The sequence below is a fragment of the Manacus candei genome, unplaced genomic scaffold (assembly GCF_025592945.1).
Source record: "Manacus candei isolate 608988 ecotype Guabito, Panama unplaced genomic scaffold, ASM2559294v1 h1tg000005l, whole genome shotgun sequence".
NCBI classification, from domain to species: domain Eukaryota; kingdom Metazoa; phylum Chordata; class Aves; order Passeriformes; family Pipridae; genus Manacus; species Manacus candei.
In genome coordinates, this window is record NW_026138053.1 from 15,573,523 (window position 1) to 15,591,766 (window position 18,244).

The 18,244-nt window shown below is 35.5% G+C and overlaps 1 protein-coding gene across 11 annotated transcripts in view; it reads right to left on the minus strand.

Annotated features, from left to right (window-relative positions):
- Positions 1–18,244, minus strand: part of DPYD (dihydropyrimidine dehydrogenase) — a 337,231-nt gene that overhangs the window by 305,201 nt on the left and 13,786 nt on the right. For 10 of the 11 annotated variants that reach the window (XR_007907122.1, XR_007907124.1, XR_007907125.1 and 7 more), the window contains exons 2-3: positions 11,427–11,648; positions 10,639–10,749 (exon numbers count right to left, since the gene is read on the minus strand). Coding sequence is in view for 8 of the 11 variants with exons in the window: in XM_051803283.1 (XP_051659243.1) it covers positions 10,639–10,749; positions 11,427–11,513 (198 nt within the window). In the remaining 3 variants the exon portion in view is untranslated. The remainder of the gene's footprint in view (positions 1–10,638; positions 10,750–11,426; positions 11,649–18,244) is intronic. The other variant, XM_051803274.1, reaches the window with a different exon arrangement.

An 18,244-nucleotide genomic window follows, 5' to 3' on the forward strand; every position in this document is an offset into this window, starting at 1 on the left:
GATAATACCTAGGATGTTTCCTTGTCCTTTTATTTCTTTTAGTTTAGATAGCTTAAGAGTCTTCTATTTGTTTTATATAGCTGAATAACCTTTTACTATTTGTTTTAATTTCTTTCACCCAGAGTGACTCAACTTGACTTTTGAAAGTTCTCATTTTTCGTCTGTTTCTTGCTTTGCCCATCAATCTCATTTTTTTCAACTCCTTATGGGTAATCCTCAGTATTAATATTCTTTTTGAAGTTGTTTTCCAGTTCAGCCTGAAACTCTTCTTTACAAATTGTGATGCAAATTCCAAATAACTTTTGTACATTTCAATTAATAAGAATTTGTCAAAATTAGTGTCCCTGACCTATTTAGTTCAGTTCAGAGATCTAAATAGTTTTCTTAACTTCTGACTTTGTCTTAGAAAAATCAAAAAATAAATTTTTGCAATTCTTCTAGAGAATTTATACTGAACTAACTGAAAAGAAAAAAAAAGATTGATGAACATTGTAGTTTGTGTTTATTATATGACTTCACCATTTGCTAAACTTAAGACTAAAGTCCATTCAAATTGATACCAGAATCAGTAAGAGATGATAGTGTTTAAAATTCTAACCTAGTGTTTCGGATTAAATGACTGCTACTAACAAAGTTTGTCAGTTATCACATCAAACAATACCTGCACCTTATCATTATTAGGATCTGTGGTTTTCCAGGTTGCATATAAAAAGTCAAAGTGTCTTACTATCAATGATTTACCTGTGTAATAGATTACAATCAATTCCAGGTACAGAAAGTGGTGAGGGTAACAGAATGAGGATGGTGAACTTCAGAAAATATAACTTCAATAGTCAGGGATCATTCTGGTATGTCTCCTGAGAGTTATACTGATCACAAAGGAAAGCAGGAGAGAGGGCAAACCTGACAGAAATTCACAAAGGCAAACTTCCTGAGCAAAGCAAATAAAAAGAAAACAAACAAACAAAACCCAGAAAAACACACATCACCACCACCACCCCCAAAACAACGCTCTTAACAGACTTCTATGATCATACCATGTCTCTCCCCATGGCCTGGAAATCAAAATCATAAAAGCAGGGAAACTATGACACACACCTAAGAAGACAAATTTTTAAGTATAAATGGACCACACAAACACTGCAGAATAAAATCAGAAAGATATGTAAATTTCAATTAGCAAGGAAGAGGAAAAAATTATAAAAAATAGCAAGAAAATGGTACTATATACATGAGAAGTAAGAAGAAAATAAAGAAGTACAGGTTATGTACAGCAGAGCAAATAGCAAGTGATGCAGAGTCAACAGCTCTCCCTGCTCTTTTTGTGAAGATAGCATGGTATAGCCATAACAACAACTAAAAAAAATTATTTTTAGCAAGAATATGGGATTGCAGGCTTGAGCATGGAAAAAAGAGGTTTGGAAATTTATTTTTTTAATCGGACGAATGCAGCTCATATATCACTAAGTCATCAAGGAACTAACTGAAGCAATGCATACACCATTATCAATTGCACCTAAAGACTCTGAAGGCTTGTGGTTCCCAAAGGTCAGAAGAGTTAGACTTAATGCTTCCCTTTATGGGAAAAAAAAAAAAAAAAAAAGGAGCGAAAATATCAGTCACATCCCTTGGCAGAGAAAATTGAGCACATCTATTAAAAATCATATGATACAAAAAGCGCCAAAATGGGCATGTAAAAACAATGTTAAATCAATCTTATTTTCTATCTTTAAGAGGATGGGTGAACTCATCAATAACTGTCATGGAACATGTGACAAATCTAGAATAAAATTTTTTTCTAAGTATTCCACAGCACATTTTCATTAGCCAATTAAAAATGTAGACTAGATAAGACAAATACCCAGTGAGGGCACAACTAATTTAAAACAACCCCTGGCTTGTTTTCCATCAGCAAAAAACCACCTGAATCAAGATGCTTCATGACTCACCCAAGATCCCAGTGATTTGGATAACTGGAAAAGAAGAATGTACTAATGGTTTCAACTGTTTGGTGGAATAAGGGAAACAGGAAAGGAGGAGATATCAAACATTTTAAAAGGCAAGGAAAGACTTTTAAAACTAAGCCAAACTGAAGGCTCAGGATTTAGGCCATAAACTGAATACAAGATAATCCAATACTCTCAGAGGGAACAGCACATGTCCAATAGTTCAGTGGTAAGGTAAAGAAATGATTTCATTCTAATTGGTGCTAACTAGGTCCTATCTGAAATTTTTCATCATCATAATTAGAGAAAGATGGAGAAAATTAAAATCCAAAGAAAACAAACAAACAAACAAACAGTTTCAGAAAAGATAACCAGTAAAGAAGAGTTGAAGAAAAACAGAGAACTGAAAGGATATCTAACAGCAATCTTCTAATATAAAAGAATGGGTTGGAAGGGACCCTAAAGATCATCTAGTCCCAAAAAACCTCCAACCTGTCCTTGAATACATCCAGAGATGGGGCACCCACAGATAGATAGATCGATATAGAGATATATTAAAGATTTTATATCACACTTTATACAAAAAAGAGAATAATATTCATCAATTGTTCTTCAAGTAGTAAGAGGAGATGATAATTTGATTTTCAGCAAATAAAATACAGTATATTTTAGGAAAAATTTTTTGTTGCATTAACAGTAAAAAGAATACAAAGTCTCTCACATCATGTGTCATTAGAAGTGTATTATACAAATATCTGTCAAGAAATGTCTAGGTGGATTTCACTCTGTCCCAATCCAGAAATTCTCTCACTATCCCTCCTAAACCTATATTTTTATGATTTTATTAGATTGATTTCTATTTACAACCATACCCAAATTTAAACCTGCTGAGTGGAAACTCTACAGCATATTCTTAGCACACAAGAAACAACTTTATTACTGTTCCCTTAAGTGATTTTGATCCATAAAGTTTCGGTTTTACACTTCCTATCTTTTTACCATCTGTACACTTCACCTGAATAGTGCATATCCTTTAAAGCAACTGTACAGGTAGTCATTTGGATGCTTCTTAATTTGTTTACTTGATTTAGCAACGTTAATAACATTCCTTTCACATGGTACATGAACAAGAAAACTCCAACTTTTTTTTTTTTTTAGGAAAAAACAAAGACATGAATTACAACTTGATAACTTTCAAATGGAATGCAAGTGGTAGGATCTTTAGCTTTACAGTAGAAAACATCTTCCACTTCAGCTAGCAGTCAAGTAAGAGTAGGTTTAGTCCTATTCTCAGTAAGAGAATATAAAGTTCTGCTGAGTGAATGATTGTTCCAGATAATTGTTGATGAATACATCAGGGGATGGAAGAAGTGACTGCAGAACATACATACATGTAGCTGTCTGAATACAGCTGGAACTACTGGAACAGGGAAACAGCCAGAAAGACTTGAGGGAATATGCCTTGACAAGAAGTCCCTAGCATCTCTGCATATGGAAGAATCCCCAAAAAATTATTTCTGATCATCAGTTCCCAACAGGGTATATCTATTTTCAACACTATATTCAAAGAATGTATCAGTTTATAAAACAACAAAGAAATCATTATGAAGGTCTAAAATCATTCCTGAGATTCATCACCAAAAATTTCAGAGTTCCTGAAACCAGGACACTACCATAAGTAAAGAATACCGAATATTGTAAGCAAAGGAGCAGTGAGTGATGAGGCAGTTATCTGCTCTGCACCTGAGGACTGTACACTGTGATGAAAATGCAACAGAAGCTGGTCCAGATAAGGTTTATAAAACTTCTGGACAGTTCTGTTGCACCAATATACTTTTTCAAACCCCAGCCTGTTAGATCTCCTTGCTTCAAAGCAGAAGGATGTCAGTGTTTTTTTAAAATATAATGCTATCATGATTGTTTAAAAGACCAAGCTTTTTCTACCAGATCTGTTCATTCATACTTAAATCAAGCCTTTTTTTATATGCATACATGACTGCATTTTTAATATGCATAAAGGAACTGATGGACTGGTACTCAAAAATTTTCTGTCCAAATATATGGCAAAGTTGCAGACAGACTACAAGCAGGGTCTTGCAATGAACACTTCAGTGCAACAATACTGGACAGTGCTACAAGCCCTGCTCAAAATACAGCATTCAGCAAGCTCTACTAGCTTTACTAGCAAAATTGGTCTCCCAGCTCCTTTTACTTCTACTGAGTAGATGTCTTCCACAACTTAGACACTAAAAATAGATCTGAAGTAATTACTAACATGCTAACAATGGCACAGGTTTCTCCAAGAAATTTCTCAACCTAAAGCTCATGACCATTTTTAATTTCATATTTTTATATGAATAAACAGAATGGAGAGAGGCCTTCACTATACAAGAAGAAAATCTAGGAGAAGAAAGAGTAGTATAGGTTTCATTATGAGCAATGGCTTACAAAAGCAAAAAAAAAAAAAAAAGTGGGAGTAGAGGGGCTGAAAAAAGAGAAGCTAGTCTTCTTGCTATTTATTCCAATACACCAGCATAATACCTTTATCTCCGTCCAATAACCACAGGAAAATATACAGAAATCCACATCTAAAAGAATATAATGCTAAGCAAAAGTTGAAAGTGAACAGAAGATGGTTTCTGGTCCTATCTCTACTCTCTGATTTGCTCAGCTGTAACGAAGGGGGAATGCATTGATCAGACTTACCTGGAATACAGTACTTGCAGCAGACAAGCATTTTTCATTTTGTCATATTTACGTGCAAAACTAAACAATTTGCAACTCTGCAACACTTCAGTTTTGAAATGGTTAAGATCAGAAATACACCTGGAACTAAAAATCATTGGTGAGTGCTGCTGTATAGAAGAGGAATCATCCAACATCAAATTTGAAGAACACTGAACCTGAAGGACTGAACAGAGGAAGTTAAGAGGTCAGAGGTGGTTTTGCAAGCACTCCAGGGTTAAGAAGGAACCTTTTGCACAGTACTAAGAAAGCATTTGGCATAACTTGCCACCAGCTAGTATTTATAATCTGATACACAGAAAATGTGCATAGAAGCACTAATTTGTAGCAGTCAGGCAAGTTAGGAGCTATTGAGATATTCTAATGAAAATACTCTAAGACACTGAAACAAATATAAAACAGAAAATTCAAGGACTATAATACGCATTTCTTAGAGCAAGTGATATCATATATAAATATGTAAACTACTTTATTCCAGTAAAATGGTTATAAATGCCAGCATATGCTATCGATACAAGAAAATGCAGAGTAATTAGTTAATCTAAAAAATGCATGAGTAGGAATTTGACTGCTAAATGATTAAACTGGTACATTTTAAAATTTGTATTAATATTTAATTATTGACACTATGAGAAAAGAGAAAATCTCTTGATGTTACTTCTCAGCTCTTTCTGATACTCAGTAACACATGTATTATTCATAAGAATAGTTTGTGCATATACAGTCAATCACTAGTTAAATAAAAGAACCATTCTCAAATTCCCTAATCACCTCAATAGATCCTAATGCAATATTTTCCACATTTGGGAACCAGAGCGTTTTATTTAAGAAATCAGTCTGGCCATGATGAATACCGAGCAGCCCGAGCAGACATCAGTTCAAAGAATCAGATGTCAAAGTGCTCCCTCTAATGTCCCTTAATCATCACACCAATTAGTGGTTGAATAGTGATGTGATTAAAAACACTGCTGCTATCCTATACCTATTCAGACTAGTAGAATTCTACATATGTTCTACCAATTAATGTTTGAATAGAGCAGCGATTAGAGAGACATCTGCCATTGTATATCCATTCAGAAAAGAGCTAAACTTGCATATTCATATGCAATGAAGACAAAAATAAATATTTGCAAAGGTAAACTATACGTTTAGATTATAAATATAATTGAGTTGATTTCCTTTAATGAGTGTTCTCTATTTTTCAATATTTGAGATTATTTTTTATTTATAAATATAGAATCTTTCATCAATACATGGCTAGAAATGGACAAATTACTTACTGAAAAAGCATTTATATAAGGTTCCTGATTTCAGATCTTGGGTGAACTGGGTTTCATATCTACTTGTTTGCAATTTGCACTATTTCTGCTTCAACCCATCAGTTATTTGTGAAATGCTAACTTGATTATTCTGTAAGCATGATACATGATTAGGCACAAAAATCACATGGCATTTTTCACCTCACTGGAAGGCAATACTTTGAGTAACAAACTGATTATAGCTGAGAAAGGACCATCTTTTTTACAAGTTTTTCTATGCAAGCTTGGACATTTGTACATCAAGAGGTATTTACAAATCTTTTTTCAAATAATTCAGATGCTTATATATAGCAGTGACAGCCACAGAAATACTATCAAAGTGAAGAGCAGTTTGAAGTTTTAGCAAGCAAGTACTTATTACTACTGTTTCAAGGGAGTACCCTTGTCCCCTGAATTTAAAGAGCAACATGAGCTGTTACATCTTGCAATAAATTGCAGCTCCCATTCTCCATCATTAGCACAAAGCAATCTGGTAGTTGCATCTTAAGGTTGCACAGAAAAAAACAAGGTGAAGAACTGGGTTCTTTTTAACGGCTGGAAAGAACTATAGTACAGTTAAAGACTCCTGCCCAAAGTGATGCCCCTGCAAAAAAAAAAGGAAAGAAAAAAACCCTGGGCTTTAAAATTATTTTGTTCATGGAAGAGGAGAAGCTCTTATTGCACAATGCTGATCAGGCTTAGCACATGTAAGGACAAAGAATAATGCTACTGCTGCCAGAAAATCAATACTGTTACAGGCTAAGACAATTAGCTACAAACCAATTTAAACCCCATTTCCTTTTCACCCTCCTTGTCTTGTTGAAATATTTCCAACACTTCCATATGGAGCAAATATTACTATTATTTCTAAGTCCTGAAGAAAGTCTGAAAGTCTAAATGCTGAAGAAACTGAAGAAAGTCTGAATACACAGGTGGATCTATATCAACTTCTCACCTATCCCTAGTAGGTAACTCCAAGGTTTCATTACCAAAAAAGAATACTGGACTAAAACATCCCACTGAATTCTCCAGTGACAAGTGAATTTATAAAACTTGCAGAGGTGAATTTCATTTAAATGACAACCATGCACATGTTCAAGGTAAAAGCAGAACTTGTTCCATAATGCTTAGAAAACCCTATTCATACAGTGTGTGGGGTGCAATGCAAATGTACACAATGTGTGCCCATCTAGTTTGTCATCTAAATGTCGGCAAGTATAAAATACACACAGAAATGGAATTACAGAGAGTTGGAAACCATAAATAAAAACATTAATCAGAAGTCTTAGTAATCCTGAACTACACAGGAAAGCCCTGAAATAAAAGCAAATCCTCAGTTTCCACAGTTCATTCCTTTGCTTTTGTTTTATCTGTAAACTGATGACCTAATGTGATCTAAATTTTGTAACCTTCTTCAAGATTTACTATTAGTACAGCCATTTCAAAACTCTTCTACTTTTAATTTCTTCTGAACAACAGAAGTCTTTGTTCCCCCAGATAGACTAGAAGCATCTGTTTACATCACTTTTCAACATGACTCAGGAAAAAACAAGAGGTCTAACACCGTTACTGAGGGTGACACTGCAATAAAGAGTTTTCCTACTCTGATATATATCTCTGAGTTAAAAATTTTGAAGGAAAGTTGACTTACCTTGCACCTACATCTATAACTTATTTTTACAGCAAAACTTGGTTGCTAACATAGTAAATAAACAATAGCACTCATCAAAAGCATAATCGAACCTTCCTTTAGGAGAATACTTTTCCAGTGCTGAGGAAAGACTGACATACAGTTTCCACTTCAGAACTCATTAAATGGGCAATCCAAAGTGTCTCAGAGCAGGCTAGGAGTTAAAATTTCACTTGTGTAATTATTCTGAGGAAATATGTAAGTCTGCCATCTGGAAGTGTATTAGACATTACAAAGTCACTGTGTGCATGCCTCAGCAGATGCAGCTTTTGTTCAGAGTTTTGAGGGCTGTTAATTTAATTAGTCTTGTATTTTCATACACCCACCTTCCTGCAAAGGCAGCATCAGTACAGCTCTAAAAGAATCCAAAGCTAAAAGCTAAATTCAGATTTTAAGGAAATAGAAACATATAAAGTTCATATGGACTTCAAACAGAGCTTGATCTGTTCATTAGCGGGACTAAACATTACTGCCAATGGCTTTTTAGACCAAAACAGAAAACTGTGCTCAATGCATCCTTCCTACATTAGCTTTTTTAATTTAAGGAGCTTAGGAAAGGATCCTACCATTTGTTGTTTTGGTTTTCATGGGTTTTTTTTTATTAAAACCACTCAACAACAATGATCTGGAGAATGTAAAAAGCCTATCATTTTTTCCAAATGTCTTTTATGTAATGGGAGACCAGACAAATATTTAAGTTTGATTCTTTCAGGGCTTTTTCTGTCAGAATATGTCTCTGAGTGAAGAAACATTTGTCTGCTCTAAAAACTAGGACCATTACTCACCTAAAAATAAGGACTAGCTCTTTACAGCGTCTTCTAGTACTTCACATTTCTCATAATAGCTTGTAAACTAAATTATGTGACATTTCTACAAAATAATTCATAATATGCAGTATAAGAACTATCTGTGATGAAGGTAATTATATCTGTCCATGTACACATTTCTTTCTAACCCTTAATCCTGTAAGATGCAACACATGAGCAGGTCTCTGTCAGTGCGGGGTCCTAATAACTGCACAGATCTCGATGCAGTATTGCAGAACTATAGAACCAAGTTGTTTCTTAGATTGTAAACCTATGCCAAAGAAAATCATCCTGAAATATTTGACAAGGATCAGAATTTCTGTCAAGTGAAAATCCAGACAAGGCACACAAGCCAGCAATGACACCAAATCAGTGGTGTTTGCACAGCCCAAGAAGCTCAGGACTTGGGGATCCAAGAACATTTGAGACACTACGAGGTAAACACATACAGCTAACAGCAGAAAGACAGGAAGAGAGACAATTTCTAGAAAACTATGCACTTTCACAAATAACAGCAAAACCTTCAAATATCAAACACTTTTTAATTAAACTGAATACAAAAATCAAACAAGGCTGACATGGAGAAAAGCTCAGAGATTACTAAGAGCGATTTAAAAGCCTAGACGATTTGGAAAATGTCCATCAACACACCCATTAGTTAAGTGTGTACATTGTAGTTTAACTAACTAGGATAATTTACACTGGAACAGCTAATGAGGTTACTACACAGATACCCAGCTGCCCTGCTGCATGGATACCTGAGCTTCCTAACAAACAGTTTCTGAAAACAGAGTTTGCAGCACAGTATTGATTTCAGGTCACCTGAAAACATGAGGATGTAAACTGCAGCTGTCCAGGAGCCACTTGCTAAGCAGCTCAACTGTCTGTGCAGCAGGAACAGACAGTTGTGGGCAATGCCTCCATCAGACATCCCAAAATAATCGTCCCTGTTCACAACAGAGAAGCTTTTCCTGTACATTAGTTTCCAGTTATTATAATACTGGTCAATATATATAAAACTAAGCCAATAAATAAAAGAAAATAGGAATACTAGCTATAATAAGAAAGAGATTCTTATATAATCAGTGCCATAGAACAGGAAACTATACTAAGAGTATTGCTGAAATGTTAAGGCATTGCTCCTCCCAGCAAATATTTGTTAGTCATACTGGATTTCATGATTTTTAAGAAACTGAGGAACTTTGTGTCATTTCTGGTTTGGTTTGTGTTTTGTTGGGTATTGGGTGGGATACTTTTAATTACAAACAAATATCAATTTCCTACCTGAATTTGCCTGCTTAACAGGAAAAGGTGTTTTGACAACACTATGAAAAGATAACCAGTATCATTATAACCTTAAAGGAAATAGTTTGCAGACGTAGTATTCTACTTTTAAAAATTCCTGAATTTAGAGGATTATCTAACACAATCTGTAGGGAGACACTACAGACCTTCTAATCAGATGAGAGATCAAAGAGACAAAAGTCTAAGAGGATTTTACAAATATCACACTGAGACTAGGAATTCAAATACCTAGAGAGAAAATTATGATATCTAATGGCAGAAGTAATTTATAACGAAAAAATATTTATTCTAAAATCAACTATTTCCTGAAAAATACAATGCACAAAATTTAAAGTCCAGAACCATGTTTTAATCTAAGCTTTATGTATTTATTTATATATCAAATAGATACACGTGACAGGTTCCCCTATTTCTGTAGCAAAATAAAATCACCTTTAAAAGTCTCAGAAAGGATAGTGAAGTGCTGCTCTGTCCAGTGTTACTCTTGGAAAACAGAAGAAAAAGGAGGAAGTGGCAGAAGATGCAGCCGATGCTGGCTACTCAGGGAAGTTAAGGGGCTCCATGTGACTCAGGAGCTGACACTTGAGACGGATCAGACTTCATAAAAAAAGGTGAAAAAGTTGCATCGAAGACTTACTAAATCAGCAGAAAGGAAAAAAGGATAACACGCAATAGGGTCTGAAAAGTAGTTAGTTCATCACAAAGTAACTGTATCTACAGGAGCAAAATAGAAGCCAAATTTGGCTACCGAATAACACAAGAAACTCCAATTTCTTTCTCACACGACTGTGATTTCAGCCTTAATGATTTACTGCATGTTCCAGATGCAATAATGAACATGCTCTTACCGAACAGCTTTTGTCAGAATTCCTTTTCCATTGCTTCTTTACTTGCTTCTTTGCTGCAGTTGAATGAAGAGTTGCATGTGTCTGTTTTCGGGGATTTAAAGCCAGAATGTTCTGTAAAAAGAGAATAGAAAACATTAAAATATAGATAAAATTTCCATGGAAGTTCAAAGCCTCTTAAATCACACCTTACACACTTATTTACAGTGCTATGCAAAACCAAAACACAATTATTTAACATTACAGCCCAACTCCATACTAATTAGTTTAGATGCACATTGTCCACACAACTTAGATTATGAATATTTAAAGACATTTCTAGGATTACTAGAAAACAAAATTATATTTAATGGTCTTAATAATGGTTTCCATTCCCATGGATATTTTTTATGTACAGCATATAGAAACACATAATTCTGCTTCATTATATCACTCCAAGTAACACTTGTAAAGCAAGATAACCAAAAACATTAAAAAGGATCTGTTTTATTTCTGAATGTTTCATCATTTCAATATAAACTCCAACTTCCCCCGCACAATAATTTGCTTCTACACCTAGTGAGCTGATGAGCTAACTCATTTATCATAAAATGCTTTTATTTGCAAGGATACAAACAAATCCAGGAAATATAGCCACACTTTTAAGTCATGGTGATGATCTGACAACAGGCAGAAAGAAGTTTTTAGTGTCTTTCCCTGTATTAGAGTAACTCAACAAATTAAATTCGCTTTTTGGAACCCAAGCTCTTTTTCCAATCAGGCAAGTGACAGGTTTCCACAGCAAAACTGACCTCATTTAATTCAAGGGATGAGTGTGAAAGGCACGTAAGAGACACATCCAGACTCAGGTCTGTGAGGGAGAACCAAACCAGGCACATTGTTGGTTGTAACTCCTGGAATTAGTTTTGTAAGTTTGCCTTCAAAAAACATGGACTTCAGCACTATATGTCTCCACTGTGGTGAACTGGGTGTGCTTATTCTGCTACTATATGTCAAAGATGTGCAAGACTGACCTAGAGAAATGGAGGCGGAACATGATGAGTACAATAGGGTTATGAATATTATATCAAGATGTTTCCTAATTTTAAAAGTCTGCTTGAGTGGGTGATAATGATGAAACAATAATTTGTTGTATTAAGATTTTATTGTACTGACATTAATGGGGACTTTTTATTTTAAATGTGAAGGAGTCACTTTCTGTCCAACTATTTAATGCTTTAATCTGAAGTGATTGGTAATCCATTTTTCCTACAAACCAGAAATCTCACCTACTTGAAAATCCTACCTGCAAACAACAACATAGCCCAATGCAGTAACTCCCAGCTTGCCTGAAGCACAAAGATAAAAGTGGGGTACAACATTCAAAAAGGTATAGACTATTTAGCAGTCTACATGCTGTTGACTTTCAGAAAGAGTTAAAGGGTGTTATTGGATGTGCTTCCACAATTCCAGCAGTAAAGACTGCTCCATTTCTAGGTGTTCCCCAGCTGAGTACCTCAGGCAAGATGTGGGCAACCAAATGCAGTCAGTAGTGGTTTATGCCAATTTATTTCACTCTTAATTAAAACAGAGCAGGGGCATCCACATAAGGGATGTCATTTACAGCATCTCAGTTGATACTTTAATTTCTCAGGATAATCAAACTCAATTGTTGGAGCACATCTGACTGTTGAGTGGCCAAATTACAGAAACCGGGCAGTAGGTTCTGAATTACACACAAACTTCAGCAAAATTTTGTCTTCTCTCTTTTGTAATTGCTTAATGCTTGGCCATGAATATTATAATTATTTTAGCACACTGAAATGAATTGCAAATTTCTAGCAATAAACTGTAACAGATGTACTCCACTGGGTACAGCACCAGTTGGTTTAAAACATGGAACAAATGGTGGGGCAAGCCAAGGACGGAAGAATCCCCATATGTTTGCTCCTGTTGGAATTCTGCACCAGGAGCATGGCTCCAAGCGCAACAGTTGCAGAAATCCAAAAGGACTACGTAGCACAGCATGTCCCAGAATTAAATCTGAAATAAAACTGGCACAGAAAACACTAAATCATTTATACAATGTAAAAATTGTTTATATTCCCACTACCTAAATAATATACTACCTGCCTAAATCTTGGATTGCTGACCAGAGTGGCTGCTCTAGCTAGAGATCTCTGGTGTTTTAAGAACAACTCAGACGTTAACTGCCTGGATGGGAAAGTAATGTAAATGTTTCTGGGTCTGTTGAACTGTCAGAAACGAAAATCCATGAAGGTGTTTTCTTCCTATTCATTTCAGTTCCCTGGTTGGTTTTTCACAGTTTATGGCTAGTCAGACATTTAGTAAATTTAACAAATAAATGCAGATAAGTCAGCAACTAAGAAGAAAAATTACTGAGAAGAAAGTTCTACAGTCGGTATTGCAAATAACAACATATGCACAAAAATAAACCACTTTGGACATGCAAGAAAGGAATCCTGAGATCTCCAGTCTCTCTAACACACTGGTCATCTGAGCAGGACGAGAGCTGGTGGTGAGAAGAATTATTTGGGGTTCTGCAATCTTGCTTGTCTGAATTCCATGCTTATTCTGCTCCATAAATTCTCATTCTTGACAGATGAGCTGTTGATCTCTCCAGATGTTAAAAGGGCAAGACTCAAGTTCCTCAACAGAGAATGCAAGTACATAATACACTCCTTTTCAAAGTACTCTGAACTTTGGATTTCACATGAAGATGCTATTTGTATAGTAAAGCAGAACCTCTGAATAATATCTTTACAGTTTTACATAAATGGTCACATTTATTTCATTAAAAATAAAGTAGGTATAAATCCATTATCATTAATGGCTGCAAATCAGAATATAACACTTCTGTATTTGTGTAGAAATCTGTTTAGGTTGATGGAGAAAGAAATGGGGCTATGAGTAGGTACACAGATGCACATGTTGAGTTTGTGACTCGTGGCACAGCTGCACAACATGCACAGTAGAGCTAAACCTGCAGCTTTGCACAGTGCTGATGATTATGCACACCACCAAAGAATTATACTTTCTTTCATTATCTCCATAGATTATTTTGAAGACTTCACTTTGGGAAGAAAGCTGAGTGGCCTGTCTACAGAATGTAAACCGGTATATTTTGCAGATGAGTTCCTCAAATACAACTACCTTAAGGAATTCTTTTAATAATAACCCACGACAATGACTTCTTTAAGTCTTTTGAAATACAACAATTATAAGCTACAAAATATAGAAGAATGGTTTGATTTCTGAATACATCCTCTTCTGGAAGGGAACATATTATATTGTTATTATGTGACTAATAGCTATTAAGGTTGCAAGTATCCTAAAATGCATTAAACTACTCATATGTAATGTACATGGAGAACAACTAGCATGTATAAGTCATAGCTACAGTTTTTAAATTTTGAGAATTTAGTGACAAATGGTTATGTTGATCTGTGCCAACACTAACACAGCTTCTGAGAATAAACTTACCATAAGCTATTCATTAGATGCTTATTGCTTAGCTTCTACTTTAAACTGTATGACTAACAAGGCTACACAAAAAATACTAGCTCTAATTTTCACTATCATCTATTAATCAAAAGACTGTAAAAGTTTTAAAACAGCATATTATATCACAGTAAGTAATTTATAAAAAATTTGAATTAATATTACTCCAAATAAGCGATTTCAAAGCAGTCACTCAGGATAGAATACACCCTCCAGTTGGGAGTCCTGTTTCTGACACAGCACTTTTGGTTAAATCAGGGCAGGTCTGGCACTTGCTACCCAGTGATGCAACAAATTTCTGGTAAGGACATTTCATTTCACTTTTAATTTCGTTAAAAGTCACACAACGCTTTATTCCCATCTCATAAAGCCACCCTTTTCCTGAAATCAGAAGAAGCTATTGCAATTAAATCTGATTCTTAATTAAATGCATATTCAGCAAAATAAAATATAAATTTATGGAAGTACTATGCTTGCTTATTGGGAATGCTCCAAAGCCAAGAGGGATAGGGGAAGCAGGCAGAGAGGGCACATTGTTAGGAAAAAGAGTACAATTTAAATCACAGGTGGGACTTCAGTAACTTCAAGGCAGTCCTCAAAAAGTCCTGCTAGTCTAGCATTGTCTTTGTAAAATATATGGCACTAATTCAGATTTTGAAAGCTTTTCTTTAAAGCACTACGTTGTGAAATCTTTGGATTTTTTTTCTTTTTTTCCTTTCTCTGCCCCAAAGTAACAATCTTAGCCAGGTGTCTTGCTTACGTGGACAATGTCCCTCACTCAAAACAGTAAGTTTGGAAAAAATTCAATAGTTCAGATTCCTCTGCTTCTGGAAAGCCTCCTACTGAAACCAATGAGTTGCATCAGGAGTATTTAGTCCTCAGTAATCCTCATCTTTGTTATTGGTAATTCAAAGTCAGAATGAGGATCAGAAAAATCTACCTGCAGGTTGCAGCATTAGAACTGTGTAAGCTTCTTAACAAGACAAAGTAAAAATTTGCTGGTTTCATGGATTCTGCCCACTTCCCCTAGCTTGTTGGGAAAGTTTCTTATTAACAGCACCAAAACACCTGCTTAAGTTCACCACAGATCAATACACATACAGTCACAATGGACCTGCTGAAAATGCAACTGTGTGCATGCAGACTATGATTGTGGGCATAAAATACACTCCCATGTGTTATTCTCTTTGTTTTAGCATATAGCATATTTACCTAGCCCAAACCCTGCAATACACAGGTTATATCCTGATTTACTCCAGTTGCTTCATAGAGCCTCCTCAGCTAAGCTCTTTTATATACATCAATTAAAATTCAAGAGTAGCCTAGGCATGCTAGGGAATGCATGTGGTGAACAATTTAACCCACCCCATTCCATTAATCTACCCAATTTCCTTAAAAAAGAGTTGTAATCTCCCTCACAGCAAGTAACATTAAATGTAGTGTAAGATACATATGTTCACCAAGTGAACATAATGAGAACATATTTATTTTTTCTAGGAGTAATGAGCACACTAAACAATTAATTTCAAAGCTATGCAAGTGTTAATTCACTGACAGAAACAAGTACCTGGGGCTTTTCCGATGATATTTTCTAGTATGTCTGAACATGAAATTAATTTTATAACTGTTATTTAGTCAAAAGCCAAAGAACTCAAGATAGAAGTATTTGTTTTTAAAAGATTAGATGACCCAGAATAATGAACAGTGTTTAAAAACCATGTCAGTGAAGAAAAAGACAACCAAGGCATGAACTCTTTCTATTAATATCTAATTTGAACTGCCTAGTTCATATTTTACATCTACTGTGCCTCTCAGAAGGCTGTATGAAGCACAGTTAGGTGCAGCCTATAAAGTCCCTAACTATCACTGGTGAATGAAACTGGTGAAAGTTTCATTACCAAATCACCAAAAGCAAGTTCTAGTCATAGAAGAGTTTGTAAGATTAGAAGACAAACAAGATCCTAAAAATTAAATACCTATGGTGTCAAATCTTCCAGAAGCTAGCTCTATGTAACATTTTGTTATTGAAGAATATGTTGTGAATTTCTCCCTCATGCTTATGTATGACAGAATATCCCATAAATTGACACTTGTGTCAAATGTGCATTTCCTTACTCAAGATCTGAAGAGAATCTTACAAACAATTTATATAATCTGGCTGATAATGTATCTTAGGAGTTCATCCAAAAACTTCAAAAAGGTGAAAAGACTGTGGTTTCACAGCAGTTTAGGCCTGGTTTAATTGTGAGGCAACAAAGGCCAGAGAAAGCTCAGTGAAATGTGAAATGAGCGCAGATGTCAGGGGAACAGTGTGGTCAGCCTTTGGAGAATCCAAGGGAAACCACCAAAGAATTATTTTAGTATATTATCAGATATATTTTCTGTTACTGAGACAAATGGCTGCATGTGTGAGCAAAGTCACAAGTTTACTGCAAACCCATTTTATTGCAGTATATCAACGTGATGAGGTGCAACCCTCTTCTCTTTTAATAAGGATAAATTCTCTAGGTGGCCTTTTCTGTCCATGTCTGAGAAACAGCACTTTACACTACAATGATAGCTACAAACCAGAGTCCTCAAGGTCCAGAAAGCTGAAAGATAGGGCTCCACTTCTTTGGATAGACAACCAACCTATGAACCAGTGCTAAAAGAGCAGTAGCACTGCAGCCTCCTGTGAGATAGGGACTGAGAAGCCAACAGGCTCAAGGGACTGAGGTCTGACCCTGAATCTCGGTGTGAATTTGGGCAGGGAGAGCTCAAACACACCTGGAAAAATACTCAACTTTTAATCAGAAGACTAATTTCTTCTTTGAGCCACACAAGCTCAGAATCTCAAAAAAGTGCAAAAGCTAAGGCCAGTGGATGATCTTGTGATAAGCTGTGCACTGACAGGTCACTGCCTTTAGCATAGCATTTAAGTACTATATCTTCCTCTTTACATTTCCACATAGCTTTACATTTCCCCATAAAACAGACTGCTACTATATCAGAACAAATACCTTTTCGGTTTCTTGCACTCCTTACATAGCCTCAAATATTTAGGGAGAGTAAGACTATTTACCTTACTCATCACAGCATGCCAGTATCCTAGGAGTGTAGTCCTAGATCCATTACTAGATACTTAAAAAATGGCATTTTCAAAACGGTTTTACCACTACAGATTTTCATGATCCTCAGATTTCCCTGCAGTATGTAAACATTAAGTCTTAACCAAAAGAGCAGTTTTCTAAATCTCTCCCGCAAAAGTCGAGAAAGTCTTAGATATGAGTTAACAAAAGTGCACTTTCTGTTACAAAAGCAAAGTTAATGCATTACAGATTAACAAAGTAGCAAAATTACACAATCCTAAACATGGTTTACCTAATCATGTTGATACCTTAACTTTCAGATTAAGAGCTTGATTTCTCTTAACTCAGCAATGCATTTGTGCTAGGTATTACTGTAAATTCTAAAAGGTTTATTAAGATAAAAAACAAGAAGAGTTGTTTCCCTTAGATACCAACCACTCTCCTCTATGGGAAGAGCTCTGGGTGGTAAATTACGCTGCTGGAAACTCTGCATGCTACCTCCTTGACACAACTAATCTCTGCTCAAGTGCCTTGACCCTTACAGGGAAAACTAAAGCGAATACCCACCCTCCGTGCTTTACTTTAAGTACCCAAGTAGTACTAGTATTCAGTGAATTATTCATGTGTTTAACACAAGCACATATACATCAAAACCATACAGCTGTAAAGCAGGCTCAAATTTCACCATAACAGAAGATCAGTTCTGAGGCTTCTCCCTACTCTGTGATAAGATCATGTTTTTACACTATAAACAATACACCACATCCAAAAATATTAGCCTCCATATAGCAAATTCAGAGAAGGCATGGCTGAGCACAGCTCTTGTAGATTTACTCAAAGTTGATTTCTCTATTATGTATTCATTTTGTTGTCTAAAATATTACTTAATTTACCGTAGAAGGTTTTAATTTGGTGCAGCTATCCTTCTCCACGTACAGTTAACATTTTAAATATTTTTTTTCTCTCTAACTGGACAGTTTTTAACCATCCAACCAATTGGCTAAGTACAAAAAGAAACCCAGAGCAACTCCTGTCAGTCT